The sequence below is a fragment of the Zeus faber genome (assembly GCF_960531495.2).
Source record: "Zeus faber genome assembly, chromosome: 10".
Classification (NCBI taxonomy): domain Eukaryota; kingdom Metazoa; phylum Chordata; class Actinopteri; order Zeiformes; family Zeidae; genus Zeus; species Zeus faber.
In genome coordinates, this window is record NC_137199.1 from 10,200,628 (window position 1) to 10,225,689 (window position 25,062).

Consider the following 25,062-nt stretch of genomic DNA (forward strand, 5'->3'; position numbering starts at 1 on the left):
ACACGGAGTGATTTCCTTCCACAGAGACACGGTGAGGCAGGACTCTGTGGACTACAGGTAGTAGACAGCCACCTTCTCATTTTTAGGATAAAGTCATAACACGCAACAAGTGTATCCTTGTATTAGTAATTCTGCGTGTCACCAGGCCTCCACCAGGGAAACTCTGAATTTTTTTACAAATTTTAGACAAAATGCCGATGTAAAGAGGAGCAACAGCACAAACTGATGCTACGCACCCCGTGTACAGCTGCCTGCAGCTATATTTATTATTATATGCGTTCAGCCCACAGGGCCCACAGAGTTGGATCCGCTATTGGTATTGTTCCAGGAAAATTCTCTGAATTTTGACATCTAAAACTATTTGAAACAGAAGAACGGCAGATGCTACGAGCACGGTTGTATCTTTGTTTTGTCACAAACAAATCGATCCCCAAATGGAGCAGAAATCATGCCAAAATATGTCTAACCCAGCTAACAATGTCTGGAAGACAACAATGACATAAGCTACGAACAGGGTTGAGGTGTCGTTTAAACCGATATGTCACCAGCATATTGTGGATAAATTTCATCCAAATCCATCCACATACGGAGTAGAAATTAGTGAAAATCCGAACAACTTTGACCACAAATATTATTACTATTTATCATACTATTTACTATAAATGTGCAGGTTCTGATTCAGAATGTACATTGGCAGCTTGTCCAGTGTGCAGTGTAGAGTCTGTTGCCCTGTAGTGGTTCGACATCACAAACGATGCATTTACATATGTATTTATTAACTTTTTTACCTGGTAGATGTCTGTAGAACTGATCGACTCATATCTCTTTGGTCCTCATTACTTTGCCGGATTCATGAAAAATACAAAAAACAATAGTCCACAAACGATTGTGACAGTGCAAGTCGAACCTGAAACGTGCGACTGAGCGATGCGTTCAAGGTCCAACGAGCCGACGGAAAAACAAGAGAAAAAAAAAGCCGTGCAATGGAAATTACTCACAAAAGTACCACAACGTTTTTCTTATTTCATGGAAACGTAACTTATCGAAAATTGTAATCCAAGTAAAAAAGTCAACAAATGAATGATGTAAATTCGACTTCTGTCATAAATCTCCGTAATACATCATCATTGACGCACACGAGACACATCGTCACCTGTCGTCAGTGAGACTCCAGATGTACTTACATACAACAAGGTAAGTCATAATGCTGACAAGATTTGGTTTGAAGTAAAAACTTTTTAAGAAAAGTCATGTACAAACAGTTTCTTACAGTTAAACGTTGCAGATTTAAATGAAAAGACAGAAAGTATTGAGTATTGACAAGTTCTGTAATGACAAATAAATCAAGTTCCACAAATGTTGTCTGCATTAAAATTTAAACAAGTCATCTATTCAACTGAATTTTCCAATTATACCTTATTAACAGAAAAAATAAAATAAAATAAATTACAACAAACATGTATTTATTATATTTATTAAAAAAAATGTATTTAATATTATTGTTATGCAAAGCAAATACAGAGTTTGTTTTTGTTATCGTTCCAGATGCCGAAAAATAGCCGAAAATCTAAGACAATAAAGAGGCCATTGTCCAGAAACCCAGTTCTCAAGGTCAGTCACAATATAAAAAATAAATAAATAAATAAAAAGTACTATGGACGTAGCTCCATGATGTTTGAGGTTTGTAAGTTTAGTAAATTGTGATGCATTTCACGGAAAACAAAAGACGAACACGTTCTTAAGACTAATAAACTGGACCCAGGGTGCTGCTGCCTGCAACTATAATTATGGGTCCAGCCCGTAGCACTGGAGCCCTGTTGTTATTTTTCAGGGGAAAATTCCCCTTTTTTAGAGGTGGCGTTTAAACCAGTATTTCACAATGATCTTGTGGTTTCAATTTCATCCAATGGTTGACAAAGTGCAATAAAATCATCGTGTTCCCCAACATGGATTAATATTCACGATAAATGATCCTGATCCCAACATTGAACAAAATAATCTTGATCATCATTTCAGCCATAAGCGTGCAGCCCTACTTCAGAATGATAAGAAAACCCACCCACAGCTGCAAACACCACCCGATTATAGAATTACACTGTGACCAGGCTGGAACGAATGAACTTCTGCCGTCACAAAACACACCGGAACAAAGAGCCAAAGCACACTGGTCCATTGAACTTTAACGAAGGGCCGACTACCCTGGAGCCCGTGTATTGCTGCCTGCAGCTATATTTGTAATTACTATATACGCACCATGTCCTTGATCTGTGAGAGGGTGATCTGCAGGGTGACATTGAGGGCCTTGTCCGTGTCCTCCACCGGCCGCAGGGCGTTGGAGTAGTTCTCCATCAAGTCATTCAGAAGTTTCTGGGCGTAGCGTCCCTGGGCTGAGTGCGCCACTGGGAAATTGGTGAGGAAGTTGGGTAGGTATCACACACACACACACAAGCGATTCATTGATTTCAGATACTGTGTTTCTAGGGGGTTTCACTGGGGGAATGTTGGTTAAATAGGTTGAGAAAGAGTAGCCATGATGTAAACACAATACCAATAATAATAAATAAACAATCGCTTCCTATGACAATCAATATTGGTTAAATTAATGAAAGAAAAATGTTTAAAACAGTGTGAACCCAATATATATATATTTTTAAACAAGAATGTGGTAAATGGTGGATTTATTTAATTGTGCTAATTTAGACGATGCAGCTTTTTAAAGGTGACTTTCAATTTCAGCTTTCTTTTTGACATTCAAGGCACTTGGGGTCCTCAATGGAGTGACGATATACCTGAATATACTTCCTTTTCGATTTTGTAAACAGAAAAACGCCAAAAACAAATTATTTGCAATTGAAAAATAGGCAACTGATACTTTTTGGAGTGAAACAAATACACATCAGACAAATACACAGCAACATCTCCAGCTTCCAGCTGATAAGAAATGTTTACACACGGCAGGTGTGACGCGTGTCAGTGGAGCTCACCTCTCAGAAGCAGCATCCCCAAACAGAGCATCGGGACCGTCCTGTGCATTTTATAAACGGCAGAAACGAGAGGTTATTTCTACGTGTCGTGCAGTTTCAATCTCCTCGGGGTCGAAGTGGCGCCCGTTCAACCCCAGTTGAACTCGGTCCCCTGGGCGTAGCTGTGCGTCTGAGGGGGTTGCTCATTGCTTGGCAAGGGAGACGGCATGTCTACTTTGACACGGAACAGAACCCCGGCTATCACGTAGCGCCGCCCGACCCGGGGAAACAAGATGCCCTCCAGTCATCGTCAGCCCCACCGCACACCCAGCTATTCACCTGTCCATCAAGCGCTGGGGGGCTGTGGCCCTCCGTGCCCTTAGGAGAGATCTGGGAAGACAAGGGCGTGCGCCGACTCCAGCGGTTAAATGATCAATCACTTAAACGTTTATTCGACCATGATACCATGCCTTTACTCTGATATGTGCCTTTGTTCAAATAGGGCTGAGAAATTGGATATTATAGTAGAACGGCGGGTTAGGTCCATCCATGGTTGTATAGGCCCTGTGTAACCCCTCCTATAACTACAAGCAAATGTATGATTCTTCATTTCAAAGCCGGCTGCCTCAAGCATTTGTCCTCACATGTGTCCCCTGCTCTTCTAGGTGGAATTTAACGCTGTGCCAGCCAGCCAGCCAGGTAGGAGATCCACATGAGAAGAGGTTACAAAACAAGCTTTTATCTTGTGTGACGCACGGGAGAGAGAAGAAACCCGAGGTCAGCTAGGGCCGCAGCTCGATGCCATGTTGAGCAGCGTAGGTATATACTATTGGTCCGTACGCTATTTGGCACGTCCAATCACTGCCACCGCCGCCCCCAAACATCATACATACCACAAAACAGAGAACGACGACCCGATGTCGTGTGCCAGGGCATACACGCGGCGACAGTATGCCCTGGCACACGCAGCCGATGGCTCGAGCCAGGATCGGTCCTGTGCTAAAGAGAGATCTTGGACGAGGTTGGATCTCACACAGTGTGGGACCGAACAAACCATCTGCTAGCGCGCTGCCCACCCACAAGTCCTTCGCCTCACTGGATAATCAAGGTGCTCCGCCTGATCTTTCCTGGACTAAATGTTTACAGCTCCCCTAACATGGACATGAGTCGTTAACATGAAACATAGCTTAATACAAGGTTTTGTTTTTGAGTTTGATTATGCTTGATGTTATTGGCACAATCAAATTCTGCATTTGTATTGGAGTATAACTCCAATATATAATAATACATGGACAAATGTGTTGGTACCCTTACAGCTCATTGAAACAATGCTTCATTCCTCCTGAAAAGTGATGAAACTAAAAGCAATTTTCTCATGTATAAAAAATAGACAGTGAAAAGCGATCAATTATTGCTAAAGAGATCAATTATATTCCAAAATGGCCTGGACAAAGTTGTTGGTACCCCTTGACGAAAAAATAACCCACAATTTTCTCTGAAATAAATTGAAACTCACAAAAGTAATTGGCATCCATCATTGTTTATTCCATATTTAATATAAATCAGACTTACACAATAAAACAAATAAAAATGGCATGGCAAAAAATAATGGGACCCTTAACCTAATATTTTGTTGCACAACCTTTAGAGGCAATCACTGCAATCAAGCGATTTCTGTAGCTCTCAATGACACTTGTGCACCTGCCAAAAGGTAGTTTGGCCCACCCTTCCTGAGCAAACTGCTCCAGCTCTCTCAGGTTTGAAGGGTGCCTTCTCCAGACTGCACGTTTAAGCTCTTTCCTAGATGTTCCAGCATCCAGTTCCGGCATCCAGATCAGGGCTCCTAGAAGGCCACTTCAGGATATTCCAATGTTTTGTTCTCATCCATTCTTGGGGGCTTTTAGCTGTGTGTTTTGGGTCATTATCCTGTTGGGGGACCCGTGACCTGCGACTGAGACAGAGCTTTCTGACACTGGGCAGTACGTTTCGCTCCAGAATGCCTTGATCAGTCTCGAGATTTCATTGTGCCCAGCAAAGCAGCCCCAAAACATAACCGAGCCTCCTCCATGTTTCATGGTAGGTATGGTGTTCTTTGAAAGCTTAATTTTTTTGTCTATGAACATCGAGCTGATGTGACTTGCCTAAAAGCTCCAGTTTTGACTCATCTGTCCAAAGGACATTCTCCCAGAAACATCGTGGCTTGTCAGTATGCATTTTTGCAAATTCCAATCTGGCTTTTTTATGTTTTTCTTTCAAAAGTGGAGTCCTCCTGGGTCTTCTCCCATGCAGCCCACTGTCACTCAAAAAACGACGGATGGTGCGATCAGACACAAATGTACCTTGACCTTGGAGTTCAGCTTGTAGTTCACTTGTCTTTGGAAGTTGTCCTTGGCTCTTCTTCTACCAGTCGCACTATCCTTCTGCTCAATCTGAGGTCGATTTTCCTTTTGGGGCCGCGTCCAGGGAGGTTGGCTACAGTCCCATGGACCTTAAACTTTTTAATAACATTTGCAACTGTAGTCACAGGAATATCGAGCTGCTTGGACATGGTCTTATAGCCTTTACCTTTAACATGCTTGTCTATCATTTTCTTTCTGGTCCCCTCAGAAAACTGTTTGCTTTCTCTGGTCCATGTTGTGTGGTGCACACGATGATACCAAACAGCGGAGTGACTACTTTTCTCCATTTAAATGAATGACTGATTATAAGATTGAGGAAATGTGTGATACCAATTAAAGAAAATAGTTAGTTAGAAATATCACTATAATCCAATTATTTATAATCTTTTCTAAGGGGCACCAACAAATCTTTCCAGGCCATTTTAGAATATAATTGATCTCTTTAGCAATGATTTAACTCTTGTCAGTTTCTTTGCTTCACTCTATGGTATACCAAAGGCATGCAGGTATGTATACATGAAGAAATTGCTTTTAATTTCATCACTTTTAAGGAGGAATAAAGCATGGTTTCAATGAGCTGTAAGGGAACCAACAAATTTGTCCACGTCTGTACATAGAAGACTGGGTGAAAATATGCAGATTCCTATAAAACAAGCCTGTAAACGATGACTATGCAAATAAACCTATTTTGCACTGTTGAAAAAAAAATAATCGAGGTAATTACATAATAGCTTAATAGCTTGGCATTTTAAAAAGGCAATGGAGAAAAATACAATAGAGGCAGGTTTAATTTACACAGACTTTTTTCTTTATTTACAGATGACTCATTTGACATTTTTTTCCTTTGTTGGTATGATTCAGCAGATGCACTATTCATCACCATCCAGACTTAAAGTTGCGCTATCGGGAAAGAGTGGCTAGTGGTGTATCACAATGTTTTCAGTTTAAAAATGTATTCCTGTGGGAGGCCAGAAACAAATAAAAAACGGTGTGTGTGTGTGGGGGGGGGGGGGTGAGAGAGAGAGAGAGAGAGAGAGAGAGAGAGAGAGAGAGAGAGAGAGAGAGAGAGAGAGAGAGAGAGAGGTGGGGTTCTGTTGAAGAGGTTGAGTTAGCCGGGACAAGGTCACAGTCATTGGGGGCAAAGATGTGAGCCATTGAAGAGCCTTTGGGGTTGGTCAGGCAGGGGAAATAAACCTGGGCGGTGGTGGGGGGAGGGGAGGGTTGATGATGTGATAAGAAAGAAAAAAGAAAAAAAAACAAGAAAAAACCTCAACTCACATGGCTTGACTTTCCCCTAGAAGGTTTCTACGCCACTGAATGTAAATGCACTGCATAGGCGAGGGTAAGCCACTGGAAGCCTACTCAGGCAGAGGCCCTGGAGGTCGGGGGAGACCTCTGCCTCAAAAACTGATGGAGGAAGAGGAGGAGAAGGGTGGTCAGACTTCAGGTGGTAGCGCTGAGTGGAATGTCATGTGACCGTAAGAAACCAAGGTGCCTGGCAGACGGGGAAGGAAGGGACACCCCGAGAGATGGATGGGGAGGGGGGGGGGGGGGGGGGCTTCAGTCGGAGGGAAACTGGCAGAGACAGGTGCCATGTGTGAGGTGTGTGTGTGTGTGTGGGGGGGGGGGGTGAACAACAGCAGGGGTGGGGGCGGGGGGGTTCAGTTACTGAGCAGTAGCTCCGTCGCTGTCTCCACGTCCCAGGATTTTGAGGACAAAGCAACTATTACTGCATTCTGTGGAGAAAACGACAACAAAGCGATAATCAGTAGAAGATCATTGCACAACTTCTGAATCCCGGGCAAGACAAAACCAAAACCGCTACTCACTTTTTCAAAGCCCATTGAACAGAGCTTGTCTATTTTACGTGTGTATTCTGGACTGGAGACGGGCGCGCCGGCGTAGACATGAGACCAGAGCCTCGCTGTCTGTTTGAACATCTCTGGGTTTTGCTTGTACTGCAGCGGGAACCAAAACAAATTTAAATATATCTGCAGGCGGCAATACACAGGGCATAGATAAGTCGTGCTCGGTTTGTACTACGGGTTTCAGAGGTTCCGTAACCCGGGGGGGGGGGGGGGGGTCCCGAATCTGCGCTGTGATGTGCGGGGGACGTTTAGTGCGGACCGAGGGACTCCCTCCGACCCTGTCAGACCAGATGTCACTGATAATCGCGGAGTCTTTCAGTAAATGCTCTCCTTTTGCGGTGAAGGGGGCTGCGCTGCGCTCCGGTTGGGAGGGCCAGTTCCAGCTCAAATTGGCGTTTGAGGAAGACCCGCCGCGTGAGCCCGGGAGAAGCGCCGGTGCGCCTGCTGTGCGATTGGCTGTTTGTGTTGTGTCGTTGTAGGTAGAGGGAAAACCCACTATCGAAAAGAAATCTCATAAACTGGTCATCATGGGTGATGAAATCGTGAAAAATCGTGATCAACATTGTTTCAGAGCCCAGCCCTAGTTCCTCCAAAGGTTCTTAGATGCAAAGACATCTTCTGTGAACGATTATAGTTTTCAGGGTTTTGTTTTTTTGTTTTTGTTTTTTTTATTCAACACGAGTTAGTTTTCTGAGTTTCCTTTAAACGCAGCATTGGCTCAAGTTGTCTGACTGGGTGTCGCCCTCGCAAGTGGCTGAATGTGAATGAGAGACGAAGCTTGGACTTATAGAACTTGGGAGGATGTCACAAAGCGGCCCCGCTCCTGAAACAAAGTCGCCTCAACGTTCTACTTCCAGTAATATTACGACGGTTTTTCCACTGATTTCCGCTCCAAATGTAGAGCGATATTGATCAAACTCGAACCACAAGACGTACGAAACGTGCCGGTTCTAAGGGACCTCAACCATGTCACTGCGTACTGCCGCTGTAGAGTTTCAGATACTTTTAGCCTAAAAACGCCAAGATTATGAATAAAAACAATTGTTAAAAGTCTGAGCAATAACAATCAAGCCCGCAAAACTCGTGAAAGAGGTATAGAAATTGTCTGAGAAAATATGCGCAGTCAGTGCGATAAATCCTTGCTATCAGGAACAGAGTGAGACCCGGATTCGTTGCGCTGTCTCACTCAGACTGATCAACCAGCTCCTTTTATTGGAAAAAGAGAGACGTTTGGTCTGACATCACACAAGCTAGGAGGTTGGTTATAACATTCTGGAAATGAATAAGAACATTCTGGACCTCTGGACCATAACTGGATAAGCTTAACTGAGAACACTTCAACCCTGGTAAATAACGAAGGATAAAAACATAGTTTGGTGCAAAGGTGATGTCAGAAATGTGACTTTCCTACAGTATTGGCGGTACCAGGTTTGTTTTAGCTGTACTACTGCCATGTTTATTCACTGTGTCCATGGAAACGATGACGAACGCAGCCTTACAGGTATGATTTCCGTACGCAGAAAAGATGGTCCGTTCACACACAGACGCACGCACGCACACAGTGCCATTCTCATCTGGTTCCATACTGTGCTTGTATGAAATAAACACAAAACCTTCAGAAAAACATTCCTCAGTTTTCTGTGACGATTGAATGAGCTTGAGACAATGAATGACATAAAAACAACAACAAATAGCAGGGTTAGCATTGAGATGATAATGTACATAATAGCAGTGTAAGGTTTAAAAGATGAGGTAATTTATATATTTGAGTTACCATATTTCCTCAAATATAAATGGTTTCTCAAATAAAAACCGAATAATAACTAACTAAACTAAATAAACTAAACTAAATAACTAATAAATACCAGGGGTGTGGTCAAAACAAACAAATAAAGGCCTAAACCCTACCTCATCTTGAGGAAAATCCAAGGATGAACTACCGGTGCCTGTTATACAGTATGTGTACAGTATGCCGGTTAAGCACAAAGTACTTTTCCGCTGCTTGACTGTTAAATCCATGAATAAAATCATACTATCTTCAACACTTTGTTGTCTTCAACTCATTGTCTGAGAGCTAGACCTAGCTCTGAGAATTGAAGCAGGTTTTTTTTTTGTCGTACAGTGTGCCGTGTGCGCACCTTATAAGTTATTATTACTTATTACTAATACTCTATGGAAATACTTATTTGAAGTACATTATTAGTATCTATCAATCCCTGTTGCTTTTCATAATGACAACTAATGCTCACACACAAGTGTAATTGACCATCCGTGCATTATGACTATTGATTGTATGAGATCATTGGTATCTGTATTGCTGCACCATTCTTTTATTGTTTATCATGTTTTACCTATTGCTTCCTACTTAAAAAAACAGTCTACAACTTTTACACAAGGATACAGTTCTTGTCTCTAATTACCGCAGCACACATTTTTGAGTGACTATGAAGCAGACCGCTGACCAGGCCTTGGGCCATTTCTTTGTTTACACTTAATGTCGGTCATTGTCTATCACCCAACAGGTCCATAAGCCCTAACACCAGGTCCATACACATGCAAACGCTGACCCACTCACCAAAATCGCCACACTCCAATGGAGCAATCCACCCCTTTCTCAGTGAAAGGTGATGGGTTCCTCCCACAAAGAGGCTCAAATGCAGAAATTTTGTTGTGACATTTCACAATTATTTTAGATAATATAATACTTCAAAAAAGCCGAAGACTAAAATCTATAAATCCACACACTTGGCCACTTCAAAAAAGGCTATTAAAGCTTTGCAGTATATTGCAGTGTTTGTCTTACAACACTGTGTCTATCTTTCCATTCAGAATGACACTGCATTGTTGTGGCCTACAGCTATTTAAGATGTCCACTATCAAGTTGACTCACTAGCATTATTGTCTGCATTTTATTTTGTCTTTCTTTTAGATAAATACTTGTATATTACTTATACTTCACTACTTCTTTCCATTTTGGATTTCAACGTTTTGTTTAAAAATTAACTGTTTAAATACTCTTTAAATTCTGTTTTTAAATACTATTTTATTTTAATCAATACTATGCCCTAAATTTATGTATTTTGTAAAGTTGAGTTGGCTCTGAGACTAAGAATCTCATTACTGGTAATGACGCTTGCATTGTTCAAGTATTTGACAATAAACGTAAAACTATAATTACATGGACCTTGTTTGAGTGATCTCATTACAAAGCTCTTTAACTTTGTAATTTAAAAAATGTAAACGCCGCCCCCCCCCCCAAAAAAAAACCAGCTCCCATATTGAATTAAACAGCTGTGCAACATGTAGATAAAAATAAATCATTAAGACCTGTTCCCATTCATATGACAAAAAATAATTGAACTTTGAAAGATGACACTACAATTGAAAAAAATGGACGTGTTTACAGTCAAAATTAAACACGCCCTGTCAGGGCACATGAGGAGGGGGGAATCCAGGCAAATGGCAACCGGCTACGAAGCACATGGTGGTTGGCTGGAAACTGGCTGGAACTTGGCTGCAATTCGGCTGTCAGCCGCCTGGAAGAGGCCACTTCAAGTGGCTCCTACTGTATATGTGCAATTCAAAGAAATTGCAGCATTTTCTTTCAAACAAACCCTAACCCTAACCCCCTAACCCTATATCGCATGATATATGGAAATGATAACCTTGATCATTTTTCTGATAATGATAAATGCCCGTTGTGTTTACATGCATGATTGTTTATAAAAGAATGTCATCTGTTTATATCCATTACTACTCTCCTCATATTTGAATTATGGAAATATATTTGGAAATGTCTTTCGACAAAAGTGCAAGCTAAATGACATCATGTAGCCAAAATGTTGTACATTTTAAAGTAAATAAAAACAATGTAGGAATGAAATGTGTGCTTATTCACATAACTGTGATTTCATAGCATATACTGTATGTGATCATTTCCAGAAGGCACAATGCCTCATCGCATTCATTATGTTTTTTTTTTTTTTTTTTTTTTTTTATATTTAGAAATGCAATTGTGATGATTATATTTATTAGTTTGGTTGTGTGGTTTATTTGTTGTATTTATTCAGGATATTCAATTTTTTTCTTTTTACAATGTCTGAATATTCTTGAGAATTTGAAAGAATTAAATAGAATTTGTTAATAGCTATTTGATCACCTTTCCAGCCTGCCTTAATGACTACCATCCAGTGGCCCTCACCTTGGTGGTCATGAAGTGCTTCGAGAGGCTGATTAAGGATTACACCTGCGCCTCCCTCCCCCGCACCTTGGACCCGCTGCAGTTCGCGGTCTCCCAGGTACTGCAGACTAGCTCACGCATCTGGAAGGCCGGAAGGGGGCCTATGTGAGATTGCTGTTCATCGATTATAGTTCAGCTTTCAATACCGGAGTCCCCACCAGACTAGCCGTCAAGCTGCAGGAGCTAGGACTGAGCACTCCGCTGTGTGCCTGGATCCTGGACTTCCTCTCAGCCCGCCCCCAGGTAGTTAGGGTGGGGAGGCACATGTCCAGCTCCCTCACCCTGAACACAGGATCCTCTCCCAGGGCTGCCTCCTCAGCCCCCTACTGTACTCCCTGTACACACATGACTGTGGCTAGGTCCAGCTCCAACACCATCATCAAGTTTGCTGACAACACTGTCCTGGTGGGCGTGATCAACGACGACGATGAGAGGGCCTACTGTGAGGAGGTGGCTGACCTGTCACTCTGGTGCCAGGACAACAGCCTACTCCTGAACGTCAGAAAAACTAAGGAGATGATTGTGTACTAGGAGGGGATTACAACCGAGGACGCAGGCACCGTTGGTGATTAATGGGACCCCTGTCGACAGGGTGAGCAGCTTCAAGTACCTGGGAGTCCACATCACAGAGGATTTAACATGGACTTTACATACAGACACTGCGATGAGAAAGGCGAGGCAGCGTCTTTACCACCTCAGGCAGCTGAAAAAATTCAGGGTCTCGTGAGGATCCTCAAGTTCTTCTACTCTGGAGCGGTGGAGAGCATCCTGACAGGCAACATCACTGCCTGGTTTGGGAACTGTGGGAACTCAGGACAGGCGAGCCCTGCAGAGGGTGGTGCGTTCAGTCAAACGTACAACTGGAACTACCCTCCCCTCTCTGCAGGACGTATACGTATACACCTGTAGGCATAGTAGCAGAGCACGCAGGATCATGATGGATCCTCATCACCCCAACAACGGACTGTTCCAGCTGCATCGGTCAGGCAAGCGCCTCCAGTCACACAGCGAGAACATAGAGACTGGGACGGAGTGTCTTCCCGCAAGCCATAAGGACTGTCAATGCTGAACTCACCAGGGCTCCTAACAAAAAGCACTGAGACACTCACAGGCCCAAGTGCCTAACTGTACTGTATACTGAACATACTGAACTGCATACTGTATCACTGCTCTGGGTTACTGCATACTGTGCTGTATTGCTGTTCTGTTCGGTGTTACTGTATTGCTGTGTCATACCGTTGTATACTGTACTATATATCTCCATACTCGCTTTACTTACATGCACTTTACTGCACATATCTGTATATACAAATAGCCTATGCAATATACATAACTCTGTTCCCTTCCATTTTGTATCCCCACTTAAACATATTATCTTTTTGAGTCTTATTTTATTTTTATTTTAATTATTCTATTCACTAACTGCATTACGTTTGAGGAATCAGTTAGTTAGCTAGGTAGGAATTAGGTTAACTATTATGTTCGGTTTAGTAACTATTGTGCATAATCTCTGGTGCGTTGAAAAGACATTTCACTGCATATATGTATGAACGTATGTATATGTATGTGACAAATAAACCACTTGAATAAACCTCTTGAATTTTATATTATTATATCAGTGGCAAAAAATGGTCTTAAAATGACAATATCAACAAAATATCACGATTATTTCTGGGACAATATATCGTCCAACAAAATTACTTATCGTGACAGGCCTTGTAGGAGTGTGCGTTCAGTCACACGCCATACTTCTTGACTTGCTTTCAACGACATCAAGCTCGCTCTGGCCCGCACTCTCACACAGTGGTAAACATCTTGGCTGCGCAGGCTGCCTGCTCTTAATGCCATGAAAAACACTACGCTTGTATGATCTATTTACTTTTTAGAAATTCCAAATTTTATATTTCAGAAAACCGAATAGGGGCAATAGTCTGGAAAGTCTTTTCTTTTTTCCATACTTATCCAAACCCAGAAAACTAAACTCAAATTCTACTAAAATCAAATTCCATAGTTTTCCATACTGCGTAGGAACCCTGTCTTTTATGAAAATAGGGGTCGATGTTTGTAATGGTTAAGCACTTCACTTCCTCACTTGTTATAGCTGTACTATGGCACAGGGGTTCTCAAACTTTTCGGCATTTGCGCCGATTTGGGCTGTAAAAATTAAAATTTGTGCCTTTTTGATATATTTAACATTATATTTCATGAGCTCTTATGTAACTTTCCACCCCTTCATCGCTCGAAAAATAGTCTTCATAGTTCATTTGTGCTATGTGCTTCGGGTGACCAAACATCCCGCTTTGTGCGGCACAGTCCCGCATTCTGACCAATTGTCCCGCAACTAGACGGAATGTCCCACATTTTGATCAATTGAAGCTTGAAAAGAGAGAGAGTGTGCAGCAGCAGCTGTTGTGTCAGCAAAGTGTCTCGTCTTGTCCTGCGCAGTCGGGGACAGGAGTGAGAGAGTGAGTTGCTATGGTTAGAGGGACGCGCACACACACAGGCGTGTGCTGTCTCTTTCTCTCGGTCTCTTTTATGGAAAATGTAGCTTACTGAAGTTATTCATCGTACATTTACTGAGTAATTCAAATGAGCGAATTATTTCTGAAAATGTATTTTATTTTGTGAAACATTATTAAAAAAATAAAAATAAAATAAACCTTTTCCTTATTTTTGTGCATGTTTAGAAAATCATCTGGTCACCCCCAGGAAATGTTTGGCAGTTTGAGAACCCCTGCCATAGCACATGGAAGTCAACTGTCCATACTGCTCAGTCAAGTGTCTCATCAAATATAATGTTAGCCGTTAATCGTTAATAAATGTCTCTTCTTCAAATGGTGGATGTGTATTATCACACCGTTACAGGCTAATGCTATGACAGTGGCATAAAATTGATTAAGGGCAGTTAAATTGTTCATTGCAATTATTTGGATGATAGTTAATTGTCAACTAAAATGTCAGGATCGTGACGGCCCTTCATAACGGTAGCAAAACACTTGAAGGTGATATGCCACTGTTTTTTTGTGTTATCGATAATACTCGATTTTTAAACAAAGGATTGCCTTTTTTTTTTTATTTTATTTTTTTTTAACAGTGGTATCGAGTTGGGAGACTGAGCTTCGCAGAATTTCACCGGCATTGGTGAAGAACCACCCGATCTCTAACAAAGAAGCCAAAAGGCACACACCTGATTGGCTACCACTGCGTCCTGGGGGTCGTCTGGTTCTGCAGCCGCCAGTAAGGCTTGAAGGGACAGGAGGACAGTCCTCAGGGTCATTGCTGCCGCCCTGCAGATCAGAGGAGCTACGGTCAGTCCGTTTAGTTGACCTTTTTAACAAGGACCAGCGACTAACGATAGCCTGAAAGCACCGGAACGCTTCTACGATGCAACGAAAAACACTCACCACTGGTCTTTGAGAATGTCCAGACATATTGCACCTGTGACTGAGCTTATGTTCGGATGCCAGATTTTTGTGATAAAGCGCACCTGGGGGGAAAAGAGATGTGGGTGAAAAGGGGAGCAATGGCCGACTCTCGACATGAAGAACATGGCACAAACCTTTCTGATCATAAGAAGCACTTGTGCACGTACCTTAGGCGGATTAAATGGATATGTCTCTGGAATTTTAATTTCTAGTTGATATCTACCTCCTGCAGGCAGTAAAGTAGAAACGAAACAGACAAAAAACAGCTTATATAGGAGTAGGGCAGGGAACGCTTAAGGATCATGCACTATTTGTGGTTATTATGAACTGATGCCAAAACATGTTGTTGTAAAAACGGATTTTTTTACCTTCATATGGCGTGTCAGGTGGTCCTGCTATTTCCCCTTTTAATTCTGTGAAATTCTCATCCACCAGCTCCACCTTTATCTGGTTTTTGCTGGTCTGGAATGCACGGACATAAGAGACGGAAGTCAATCATTTGAGCGTGGACAGCCAGGCTTGCTCTCAAATTCAACCCCTGCCGGTGCAGCATTGAGCGGAGACCCCGAGCAGCTCTGGCTAACACAGTTCCAAGAGTAATGATTTCGTTATCATTTTATAATACCATTGACCCTTTTCTTTCACTCTGCATCAAATAGGCAAACGCTAACCCCTGTTAGCTTTAGCCACAGCTAGCATCTCGTTAGCAGGCAGGCTGACAGCTGAATCAGCGACGCGTCACTTGTTTTGGGGGGGGGGGGGGGGGGGTTGGGGTTTTGGGGTTTTTTTCAACCGACACAGACGATTTCCAACCAACCTCTTCGCTTTTCAGCACTTCCTTGAATTCCCGTTTTATCCGCTGAACCGCGATGTTGGCCATGGTTCCCGCCAGGCTTGTCGGTCCGGTTCGGGCCTCGCTCCGCGTCCGCCGTCCAAACCGACTGACGTTAGCTAACGTTAGCCGGGTCTGGCGCTTTCGTTTCGCCCCGCGCTCCGTCAACCCTCTGTGGATGTACCGAGCCAACGAGTGCCACGGTTTGCGATGGCGTCGGCCCCCGGGGATTCGACCCAATTAAAACAATATGTTAAAATACCTGCTGGACATGGAGCCTTCTTCTCTGAACTGTGACAACACACGGGCAGTGGATGGTGCTGAAAACATTTTAATGCTGCGTTCGCGTCACTTGGAAGCGGTGGGAACTATGAACTCCCGGCTTGGAAACCGCCGTTGTCAAGGTTCAACACGCTGCTTGTGAACTCGGGAGTTCACAAGCAATTATCTCGAATTATCGTCCCAAACAAGGCCATGCAGGCGTGGCAAAGACATTTTAAATTAAAAAAAAAAAACAGTCAGGTAACTGACAAATTATGATGCGTAGGCTATAATAGAGGGAGAGTATGTACAGATGTCTAAACTGGCTTACAAACGATACATATTTTATATTGAATTACTTTATTACTTCTTCATTATTCAATCTTATTTTATACGCTCGTGCTGCTCTCCTCAAATATAATGTGAAAATCTGTAGCACAGAAATCTGGCGGTCGTTCATAATAATATAAACATGTCGTTTCCGTCAAACCACCGGACCACGGACGCGTGAACGCTCGCAAATCGTTTCCGCGCAGGCGATGCTCAACACATAATTCCCACAGTACTCGAATGCAACTGCACTTGTGCAATCTGGGAGGAAAGGAGGGTCACGTGGTTTCTATTGCCGACCAGGATTTCCTACAATTGGTTGGTGTCGGCACCCGCCACAAACTGCAGATGCAGTATAAAGTATGCGGCATGCAATATAAAGTATGCAGTATATAGTATATACTCCGTGGTATATAGTTTACAGTATGCAATATACAGTATGCAGTGTATAGTATATAATATGTGGTATGTAGTTTACAGTATGCAATTTGCAATATGAAAATATAGTATATAATATGTGGTATGTAGTTCACAGTATGCAGTTTATAGTATGTAATATGTGGTATGTCGTTTACAGTATACAGTATGTAGTATAAACTATGTGGTATGCAATTTACAGTATATAGTATATAATACGTGGTATGTAGTTTACAGTATGCAATTTACAATATGCAAATGTAGCATATATGTGGTATGCAGTTTATAGTATATGATATGCAGTATGCACTTTACAGCGTGAAGTATACAGTATTAAGTATATAATATGTGGTATGTAGTCTACAGTATACAGTACAGTCTACAGGATATAATATGTGGTATGCAGTTTAGAGTATGCAGTATAGAGTGTGCCGTACATAGTATATAATATGTGGTATGCAGTTTACAGTATGCAATATGCAGTATATAGTATACTGTATGCAGTTTGATAAATGGCTAATCTGTTTCCAAAAAGGGAAAGTAATATCTGCAGAGCTATCCTCTAAAATCATCCCACCAATTTTTTTTTATATTTGATTTGATTTAGTTACTTTAAGACTTTAGTTTCCGTGAATAAAAATAAAGATCGAAATCACATTTACTCTTTTCAATATTAGGCTTAATATTAACATGGGGTAGTCAATGCAGTTCAGCCCTTTCCATGTTTCAATAGTGAAAAGCCACAAAGCAGTAATTCCAACTGTTTCCTGTGACACAAATGTGTGCTCCGAGTAAACGCAACCCAATAAAACAGCAGTGTGTAATTTGTGTTTCTTTTAATGAACAAATTGACCTGACAATTTTTTTTCCCTCAATAATCACAGATAAAGCGTAATGTGTGCAAGCTGCATTGATGACACTTCATAACAGAACAGTAGTCTCTTTTTTGCATATCATCCACCATCAGCCACACTAGAGGGCGCCGGTGTCTCAGGCGCAAGCCGATGTGTATTTTTTTTCTGATCCAACATGTGAAATGTTGGACATCCAAGGTATCAAGTATATATTTGGTCCTATCAAGTCCTCAGTTTGTGGCGTTATTATGTGAAATGCAACTTACTATCGATATAATGACCTAAATCATAAATTACTTATATAGGTTTACATGCTATAATAAACAGATTCATCCCATCGACAATAAATTGACAATTATTTATTTTAAATAATCATAGTCAAAAAACGAAATTTACAACTTTGCATCACGTGGCTGAGAGTTGCAATTTTGACAAATTTTATCTAGATCATTAATGTACAACGTCTATATTAAACTCTTCACGGCTACAAGCAAGGCCAAATGGGGTGGTCAATCACAATTGCTGTCTAGTGGCGGACCACACAGATTCTGTCTGCTATATCCTGTACGGTCACCCTCTCCCACCGTTGGCATTTGATGCCAGGTGGAACGGAGCACACCGGCACTCCCGTCCTCTTCCTCCTAGAGCTCACCCCCCTCCTTCGGCCCCGCTTCCTGTTCCTTCTTGTGATTATGAGGATGAGAACGATGGTCGCGCCCAACATGACGGCCGTCGTCAGGAGGCAGGCTCCAGAGACCAGCAGGGGCTTGTTCTTGAGCAGCTGCGCGCACAAGGTACACGATTCCTGAAGGTCATTGTTGGTCACGCAGATTTGCGCGCCGTCGTCCTTGGGAAAACCGCCGCGGCCGATGATCTCCCGGTAGGCTGCGATGGAGGCTTTGGGTTTGGAGCGGTGGTGCGGTGAGGTGAAAAGGCCAAAGTGAGGGGCGTGTCGATCCTGCAGCTTCCATGTGTAGAAGCCCTGCAGGTTGACTCCGTCCAGTTGGCGAGCTGCAGAGAAATTACATGGACAATTTCTATACACATCGAATAATAATGACTGTGACTGTGAATAACTCTGTTTTCTGGTAGTCTCTTTGTTTATGGTCTCAAAGGTTTCTAATAAAGTCTTGTTTTATAGAGAGTGGCCATACAATGCGCTGATAAAAGCCTGTTCCGTTCGTTCTGTTGAGCTGTGCATTCATCCCTCCAACCTCAGCACAGCAAAATATCGCTTCAGATGAACGAGAGGTATCCTACGCGTCCCTTTAGTATCCTGGTGGCCTAGTTTTGAATGTTTTAAATGTAGGGCTCACCTTTGAGAGCTTCCTGGAGGTAACTCTTGAGGTAGAGTTGCCTCAGATTGTCCTCCACCAGGGCCTGGTCATCCATCCCGCTGGCTGTGACAATAATCGGCAGGGAGCGTCCGTACCTCTCCGTCACCCAGTCCATGACCTTTCTAAGGCCCCAGGGCACCAGCGCCTGCCCTAGACCCGAGGTGGGCCAGGTTGGATCAGAGAAGAGGGAGCATCCGTGGTTTGGGGGCCGTGCCTGCTGGAGTTTAGGCTGGGAGGGCTTTTGTGGGTGCAAATACGGAGAGACCAAACGGGTGGTGAAGTGGTTCAGCGCGATGAAACCGAGCGCCCCACTCAGCTCCTCTTTCTCCAGCGCGGTGAAGCTCGGCAATGGTGATACAGGGAGACCGGACACCAGAGCTCTTTCCTCCAGGTAGGCCTTAATCTCTGGCGGGTACTCGCCTTTGTCCTCCCTCTCCTTGTGCTTAGTCCCCAGCAATGGGTCTAAGAAGCGGCCAAGTTCAAACAGAAGGAGTCTTTGCGCTGCCGTGGTGTGTGACTCTAGGAAAGGGTTGGCCGGCTGTGCCCAGTCGGCGTGCAGCGCCAGTGACACCAGTGCTCCCTGTTCACGAGAATATTCTCGCTCATATAGTCTCCAGGCTTTCGCGTGGGCCAGTAGAAGATTGTGTGCCGCTTCGTGCTGCTGTCCGAAGTCGGAAAAAACATCCACCAATCTATTCGGCTGATTGATGGTGATCCAGTACCGAACCCAGAAGCCCAGCTCACGGTAGCAGAGCGCCGCGTAGTGCTGGAAGGCCTCCACTGTGCTCTGGTTGAGCCATCCCCCGGAGGCATGCAGTGGCCCGGGCAGACCCTGGAAAGCTGCGCTATGTGTGGGATAGTAAAGGGTGACGACGGCCTCCAGGTCACGCACACGGAGTTCAGTCAGAACACAGCGGTAGTACCTTTTAGATGGAAAACCAATGGGCAATGAGCCTTTTTTTTATGTGTGTTAGGTTGAGAAAGAGAAAGATTATGAAAGAGAATTACATACATTGTGTATGTGTGTATGCAATCTACCTCAGGGCCTCTGTGTTTGTAATAGAAAGGTCTCCCTGGGGTAAAATCAAAGACCAGTTGAGGGCAAAGTGGTAGTGAGATGCCCCTGTGGCGGCAAACAGCTGGAGATGGCTCATGATGGCCAGGTAGTCGCTACACTGAGGGGCTCTGGTATGGAGCTTCACCCCCGAGACCGGATACAATCCCCCATCACCGGACTGGTTCCAATTGTACAAGTGGGGATCCTTGAACTGTGGGGAGAAAGGATAGAAGTGGACCTAGAATATGGGGAAAAGTAATAATTGAGTTATTTTGCAAGAAAATAAGGCAGACATTACAGATATTGTGATATCGCCGTTATCACACGTATCCTTCACATTCACCTGCAGAGTGGCGTCAGAGACACCCCAGTGGAAATCACACGGGAAACGCCCTGTGATCTCTTTGGAGCTCTGGAGATTGGGTAGACCCCTGTCACTGATAACCTGTTTGTAATATTGAGCAGTGGTTTTGGGGACCCTGCTCCGACTGGGTTGACTGAAGTCTATGTAGAAGAGGCCTCTCCTCACACTGTAGCCATAATTCCATTCAAATCCATCCACCAACGACCAGGCGATGTAGCCAAACACCCGCGTTGCATCAAACTTTATAGCTGGTAGAGAATGAGATGATGAGGACGAAAAACGTAAAAAACTTGATTTTATTTCATCCTAAAATGATCACAGAAATCCTGAAATACAATCGTTATCTCAATTTCTCTCCGCCCTCCTCAGCTCACCTTGTAAGACCTGGTTGATGAACCTTTTCATCTGGTAGATGGCCACTGTGTCCTCTCGCCCCACAGTCATTTCGGAGAACCAGCCCGCCTCTGCCACCAGGACTCTTTGATCACCGTACTCCAGCTTTATCCAGTTTAAGACACCCCTCAGGTTGGTGGTCACGCTCTGCCCATAGTGGATTAGGCTGCGGCTCAGACGGAGGTTATTCGGCCCAAACGACAGAGCAAAGAAGTCTGCCGTGTTCCGCACCCGCAGGCTCTCCTCGGGGGTAAACACGGGAAGGAGGGTCCCGTGTTTGTCTCTCATGGAGGCGGGATAGTCCCCGTTCCCAAAGATTGGGTTGGCAAACCAGCCAAGCACCGCTTCCATGGACTTCTGGCAAAGCTCCACATTGGCCGCATTGGACTGGCCGCTCTGAGGGACGATCCAGTGGGAACCCAAGACAATGGAGACTTCACCCTTCTGACTGGGGCGGAAAACAGTGTTGTACTTGTGCCACGCTTCCGCGTGAGCCTGAAAAAACACAAAGGATCACACTGTAATATAATTAAGAACACACGACCACAACAGAATCATCATACCTGTAGTTGGTAATGATTTATTACCAATAATTACAATAATATTTCAGAGATCACAGGTTGGAATGTATTGCATAGTTCTACTGCAGATCAACCTAAATATTAAGTGCAGAGCTGTGCAAACCTTACTGATTATTAATGAGGCATATCTCCTCCACTTCCTGTCACGGGAACCGCAACTTCAGCACAAAAGTGCTGATGTGGTGGACTTTGAACCAAATTTCTAGTTGTCCACAAATTTCCATGGGTGCTATAGTCTTTTAAATAAAAACAACAACTGAATTATCTATGTTTGGAAAAACCAAATCAGTTATACATGCTTAACATCATATTCAATTCTATGCCATGGCAATGTATAAAATGTTTTACGTAATTTTATTTTAGCAATATATGTGAAACCCTTTTTTGCCATAATACATTTACATTTTACATTTACATTTAGTCATTCAGCAGACGCTTTTATCCAAAGTGACTTACAAGGGAGAAATAATAATTTAAGCCAGTGCGGTAAATTCACTGCAGAAACGTATGCAATGTATTGATGCATGTTGTCTTAAAATGCGTGGATTTCCTTTAGCCTTAATGAACCAACATAATGAACAAAAACAAATACGTTTAAAGATTAAAGACAAACTGACCAACTAGTCCCTGTTGACCTTCTTGTTTATGCAGACTGCTTTGGACCAGTGTTAATCTTAATCTTTATCTCGTCCTCATGTTTCTCTGTCCTTCAGGTTTTACCTCCAACCTCACACCTGCACACCTGACTCATTTTAAGGGGGTCATGAGAGAGTGTGGCATTTAATAGAATCAGGTGCTCCAGAGCAGTAGTTCACAATTTGGGGTCCTACAAAAGGTTTCAGGGGGCCCGCAGCAAAATGAGGAATAGTTAAAGTTCACCATTATTATTATTAAGTTCCACATTATAAGACTCCCCATTATAGGCACCATTAGAGATAGTACAACAATGGCTGTTTTGAGCATAGTTTCGCTGTTATTTCTCTAACAATTGTATAGATAGGCAGGGAATTGTGGACCAAATCATACCATAAATAGAAATTGTTTCAAAGACACCAAATCTTATCTGCTCTAAAATAGTTTGACTGGATGGAGAAACAATGCTCATCCCATAGTCCCACTAACAAGCATCCCTGTCTGACTTACCCTGATCAGGTTGTGGGCCACAATGAGGGGGTCAGACGGATCCCCCTTTTCTCTGGGTGCATGAACCCCTGTCCCATAGCCCTGTACTGCCACCAGAAAGGGGTTGTGTATTGTGAGCCAGTGCTTGACCCGGTCTCCAAATGTGCTGAAACAAAAGGCTGCATACTCCTCAAACAACTCAACCAGGGTGTCATTCTTCCAGCCTCCGTAGCGTTTTTGCAAGACCTGTGGCAGATCCCAGTGGAAGAGAGTCACAACGGGCTTGATTTGCTTCTCCAGAAGCCTCTCTATTAGGAGGCTGTAGTGCTGCACAGCAACTGGGTTTGGCTGACCACTGGCGTCTCCATCGGGGAAGAGTCTGGGCCACGACAGAGAGAAAGAGTATGCCGTCACCCCAAGGTACTCCAGCGCCTCTATGTCTTCCTCCCAGCGGTTATAGCTGTCACTTGCCACATCGGCATTCTCTGTCACCGAATCCACATTGCCCATGGAGTGAGTGTAGTGGTCCCAGATGGAAGGGCCTTTCCCATCTTGGTTCCAGGCCCCCTCAGTCTGAAAGGCGGACGTCCCCGTGGCCCATAAGAAGTTTGCCGGGAAGACGTCAGGCAGGAGAGAATTGGTGTTGGCGGCGGGTCCCTTGAGGGGCTGCTGCCACAGCCTCCTGCCCTCCCCGTGGTCACAGTCTGCCCTGTCCCAGTCGCACACCAACAGCAGAAGTGCCGGCCAGATGCATGGACGACAGAGAGGATAAATCCGGTTCAGCATCTTGATGAAGTGTGTCTTCCCTCAGAGATCCAGTCGCAAAGAATAGGGGCTCTCAGGCAGAGCAAGCGTGCACTTTAACAAATCCACTTGGGAAGAACCCAAGATCCATGGTGGTGGAGGTAATGCAATTGATCTAGGTAAGCACAGAGAAACATCCAGCACCTGGAGCGAAGATAAGGTACTTGATGCAGGTTAATCGGCTTAGACTTCCTATCGCCCCTTGGTGTTCACATGCTTTGCCTCAGCTGCTCCCGATCAAATAACGTTCATACGTGCTGTGGCTGACTCACATCCAAGCAAGGCCATTCCTCAGAATTTGTTTCCTTCCCTCGCCTTGAATACCAGGTAATATCTGAATATCCCTCCCTCCCAAGTAATTATTCACCATTTTAAACGCTTACCTGTTATTGAAAAAGCTTCATAATAAAATCATAACCCGCACTGGTTGATTATTGTGATCTATCCTGAGGAGGGTCACACACACAAAAACACACATCTTTAGGTGTGTTGTTTATTGCCATGAAGGAGGTTCTTTTGTCAATAATTAGCTTGTACTCTGATCTTAGTCCTCAACTTAGATAGGAGCCACCCCGGCTCCTCATATCTGTCTCCAACACACACATCCAGACACGCGCCAGTCTTTGACTCCAAGTGGCCCTTCGGCTGGCTTGTGTTTTGTAATTCCATTTGTTCAAAACCAATTTCCAACCCTTTGCACATAAGGGCCTCTGTCAATAAACAGTTACAGATCCTGAATTCTAATCCTATTGAGGCTATAGAGCTAGATCACACTTAGAAACAACACACATCCAACCTTTATCGAATATAGGGAAAAGAAAATATGGTTAGGCTCAGGAAGATGTTAAGAGAATAGTGTGTCCTCTGTGGTTTTATGTGTGGTTAAATCTGCTGGGCATGCCCCCAGTGTTATTCCTAGATTTGATCAAACCATGACAGCCTAAAACAGCCAACTCAGCTCACTTGATCTGATTAGAATTCGCTCCACTTGAGCTGACCGATTGTTTTGACCCAGGCAAACAGCATTGCTTTCTGACACAAAACAAAGCCACTGAAAATAATTGTGTAATTTGTGCAGCTGTAAAGCATTGTATCGCATTTCCATCCTTTGCTTAAAAAGTTGTTTTGGAATATTTGTGCATGAAATAAAAATATGACCAGATGATCTCGTTATATCATTCGAAGACGCCATGCTTTTTGTCATCAAGTTCATGTCGCAAACCAGTTGGTCACCTCAGAAACCAAACCTGCATCAGTGGTGAAGTAGGGGGTGGGAAATGAAAAGAGGATGTTTGTGGAGGAGGACCCTAGTACACGCAACTACTTCTACTTCTGTGCGTGCTTAACCTCAACCTGGCCTTTTATTTCATCAGAGATAATACAGATGCAAACAGGGAAGGAGAAGAGAAGGACTTCTTTGAAAAAGGGACTACTTTGGAAGAGCCATCTGAAAAGCCGCAGGTCAGTTTCTCTTTTGCGTGTTCATGTGCAGCATATTGTAGGTTTGTGGTAATATTTTACGTGAAATGTTGTTCTATCTTAAATAGTCGAATATTTTAGATGTATTCATAACATTTTCATATTTAGATAGATTCTGTCATCTAGCTTTCGTAATGAAGAACCAGGAGACAGATAGATAGATAGATCTTTGAGTAAAAAGTGGGAAGTGAAATTGTGATGAAATTTACATAATAGTAACAAATGGGTTTGACATGGTGGGCGAAATGATATTATATAGAAATAAACTAACCATAATAAAGTCATTAATAATTAAATAATGAGCTTTTAAGTGCATTAAAGTCAATTAAAGCAAGA

At 43.3% G+C, this 25,062-nt stretch overlaps 3 protein-coding genes across 4 annotated transcripts in view; all 3 read right to left on the minus strand.

Moving 5' to 3' along the window:
• Positions 1-2,400, minus strand: part of LOC307236345 (neuronal acetylcholine receptor subunit alpha-9-II) — a gene marked incomplete at its 3' end in the record, with an annotated part of 5,906 nt that extends 3,506 nt beyond the window's left edge. The window contains exon 1 of the mRNA XM_080008728.1: positions 2,254-2,400. Within this exon, the coding sequence (XP_079864854.1) occupies positions 2,254-2,349 (96 nt within the window). The 5' untranslated portion in view covers positions 2,350-2,400. The remainder of the gene's footprint in view (positions 1-2,253) is intronic.
• A 3,747-nt stretch (positions 2,401-6,147) lies between these two features.
• ube2ka (ubiquitin-conjugating enzyme E2Ka) lies at positions 6,148-16,140 on the minus strand. Of its 2 annotated transcripts, XM_080008535.1 has the most exons (7): positions 15,713-16,133; positions 15,264-15,357; positions 15,063-15,121; positions 14,875-14,957; positions 14,658-14,757; positions 7,192-7,320; positions 6,148-7,098 (listed from the first exon to the last, which is right to left on the minus strand). In XM_080008535.1, the coding sequence occupies exons 1-7, from the start codon at positions 15,773-15,775 to the stop codon at positions 7,024-7,026; spliced, it is 603 nt and encodes a 200-aa protein (XP_079864661.1). In that variant the 5' UTR covers positions 15,776-16,133; the 3' UTR covers positions 6,148-7,023. The 2 variants fall into 2 exon arrangements, with proteins under 2 accessions (XP_079864661.1, XP_079864662.1); XM_080008536.1 differs by lacking the exons at positions 6,148-7,098; positions 7,192-7,320 and adding an exon at positions 13,678-13,907 and having other exon boundaries at positions 15,713-16,140.
• Positions 16,141-18,115: 1,975 nt separating this feature from the next.
• klb (klotho beta) lies at positions 18,116-23,229 on the minus strand (the record flags this gene model as incomplete). Its single annotated transcript, XM_080008116.1, has 6 exons — positions 18,116-18,600; positions 18,906-19,849; positions 19,965-20,221; positions 20,327-20,595; positions 20,722-21,235; positions 22,465-23,229. 6 exons carry the CDS (start codon positions 23,227-23,229, stop codon positions 18,116-18,118), a joined length of 3,234 nt encoding a protein of 1,077 aa, XP_079864242.1.
• Between the last annotated feature and the right edge of the window lie 1,833 nt (positions 23,230-25,062).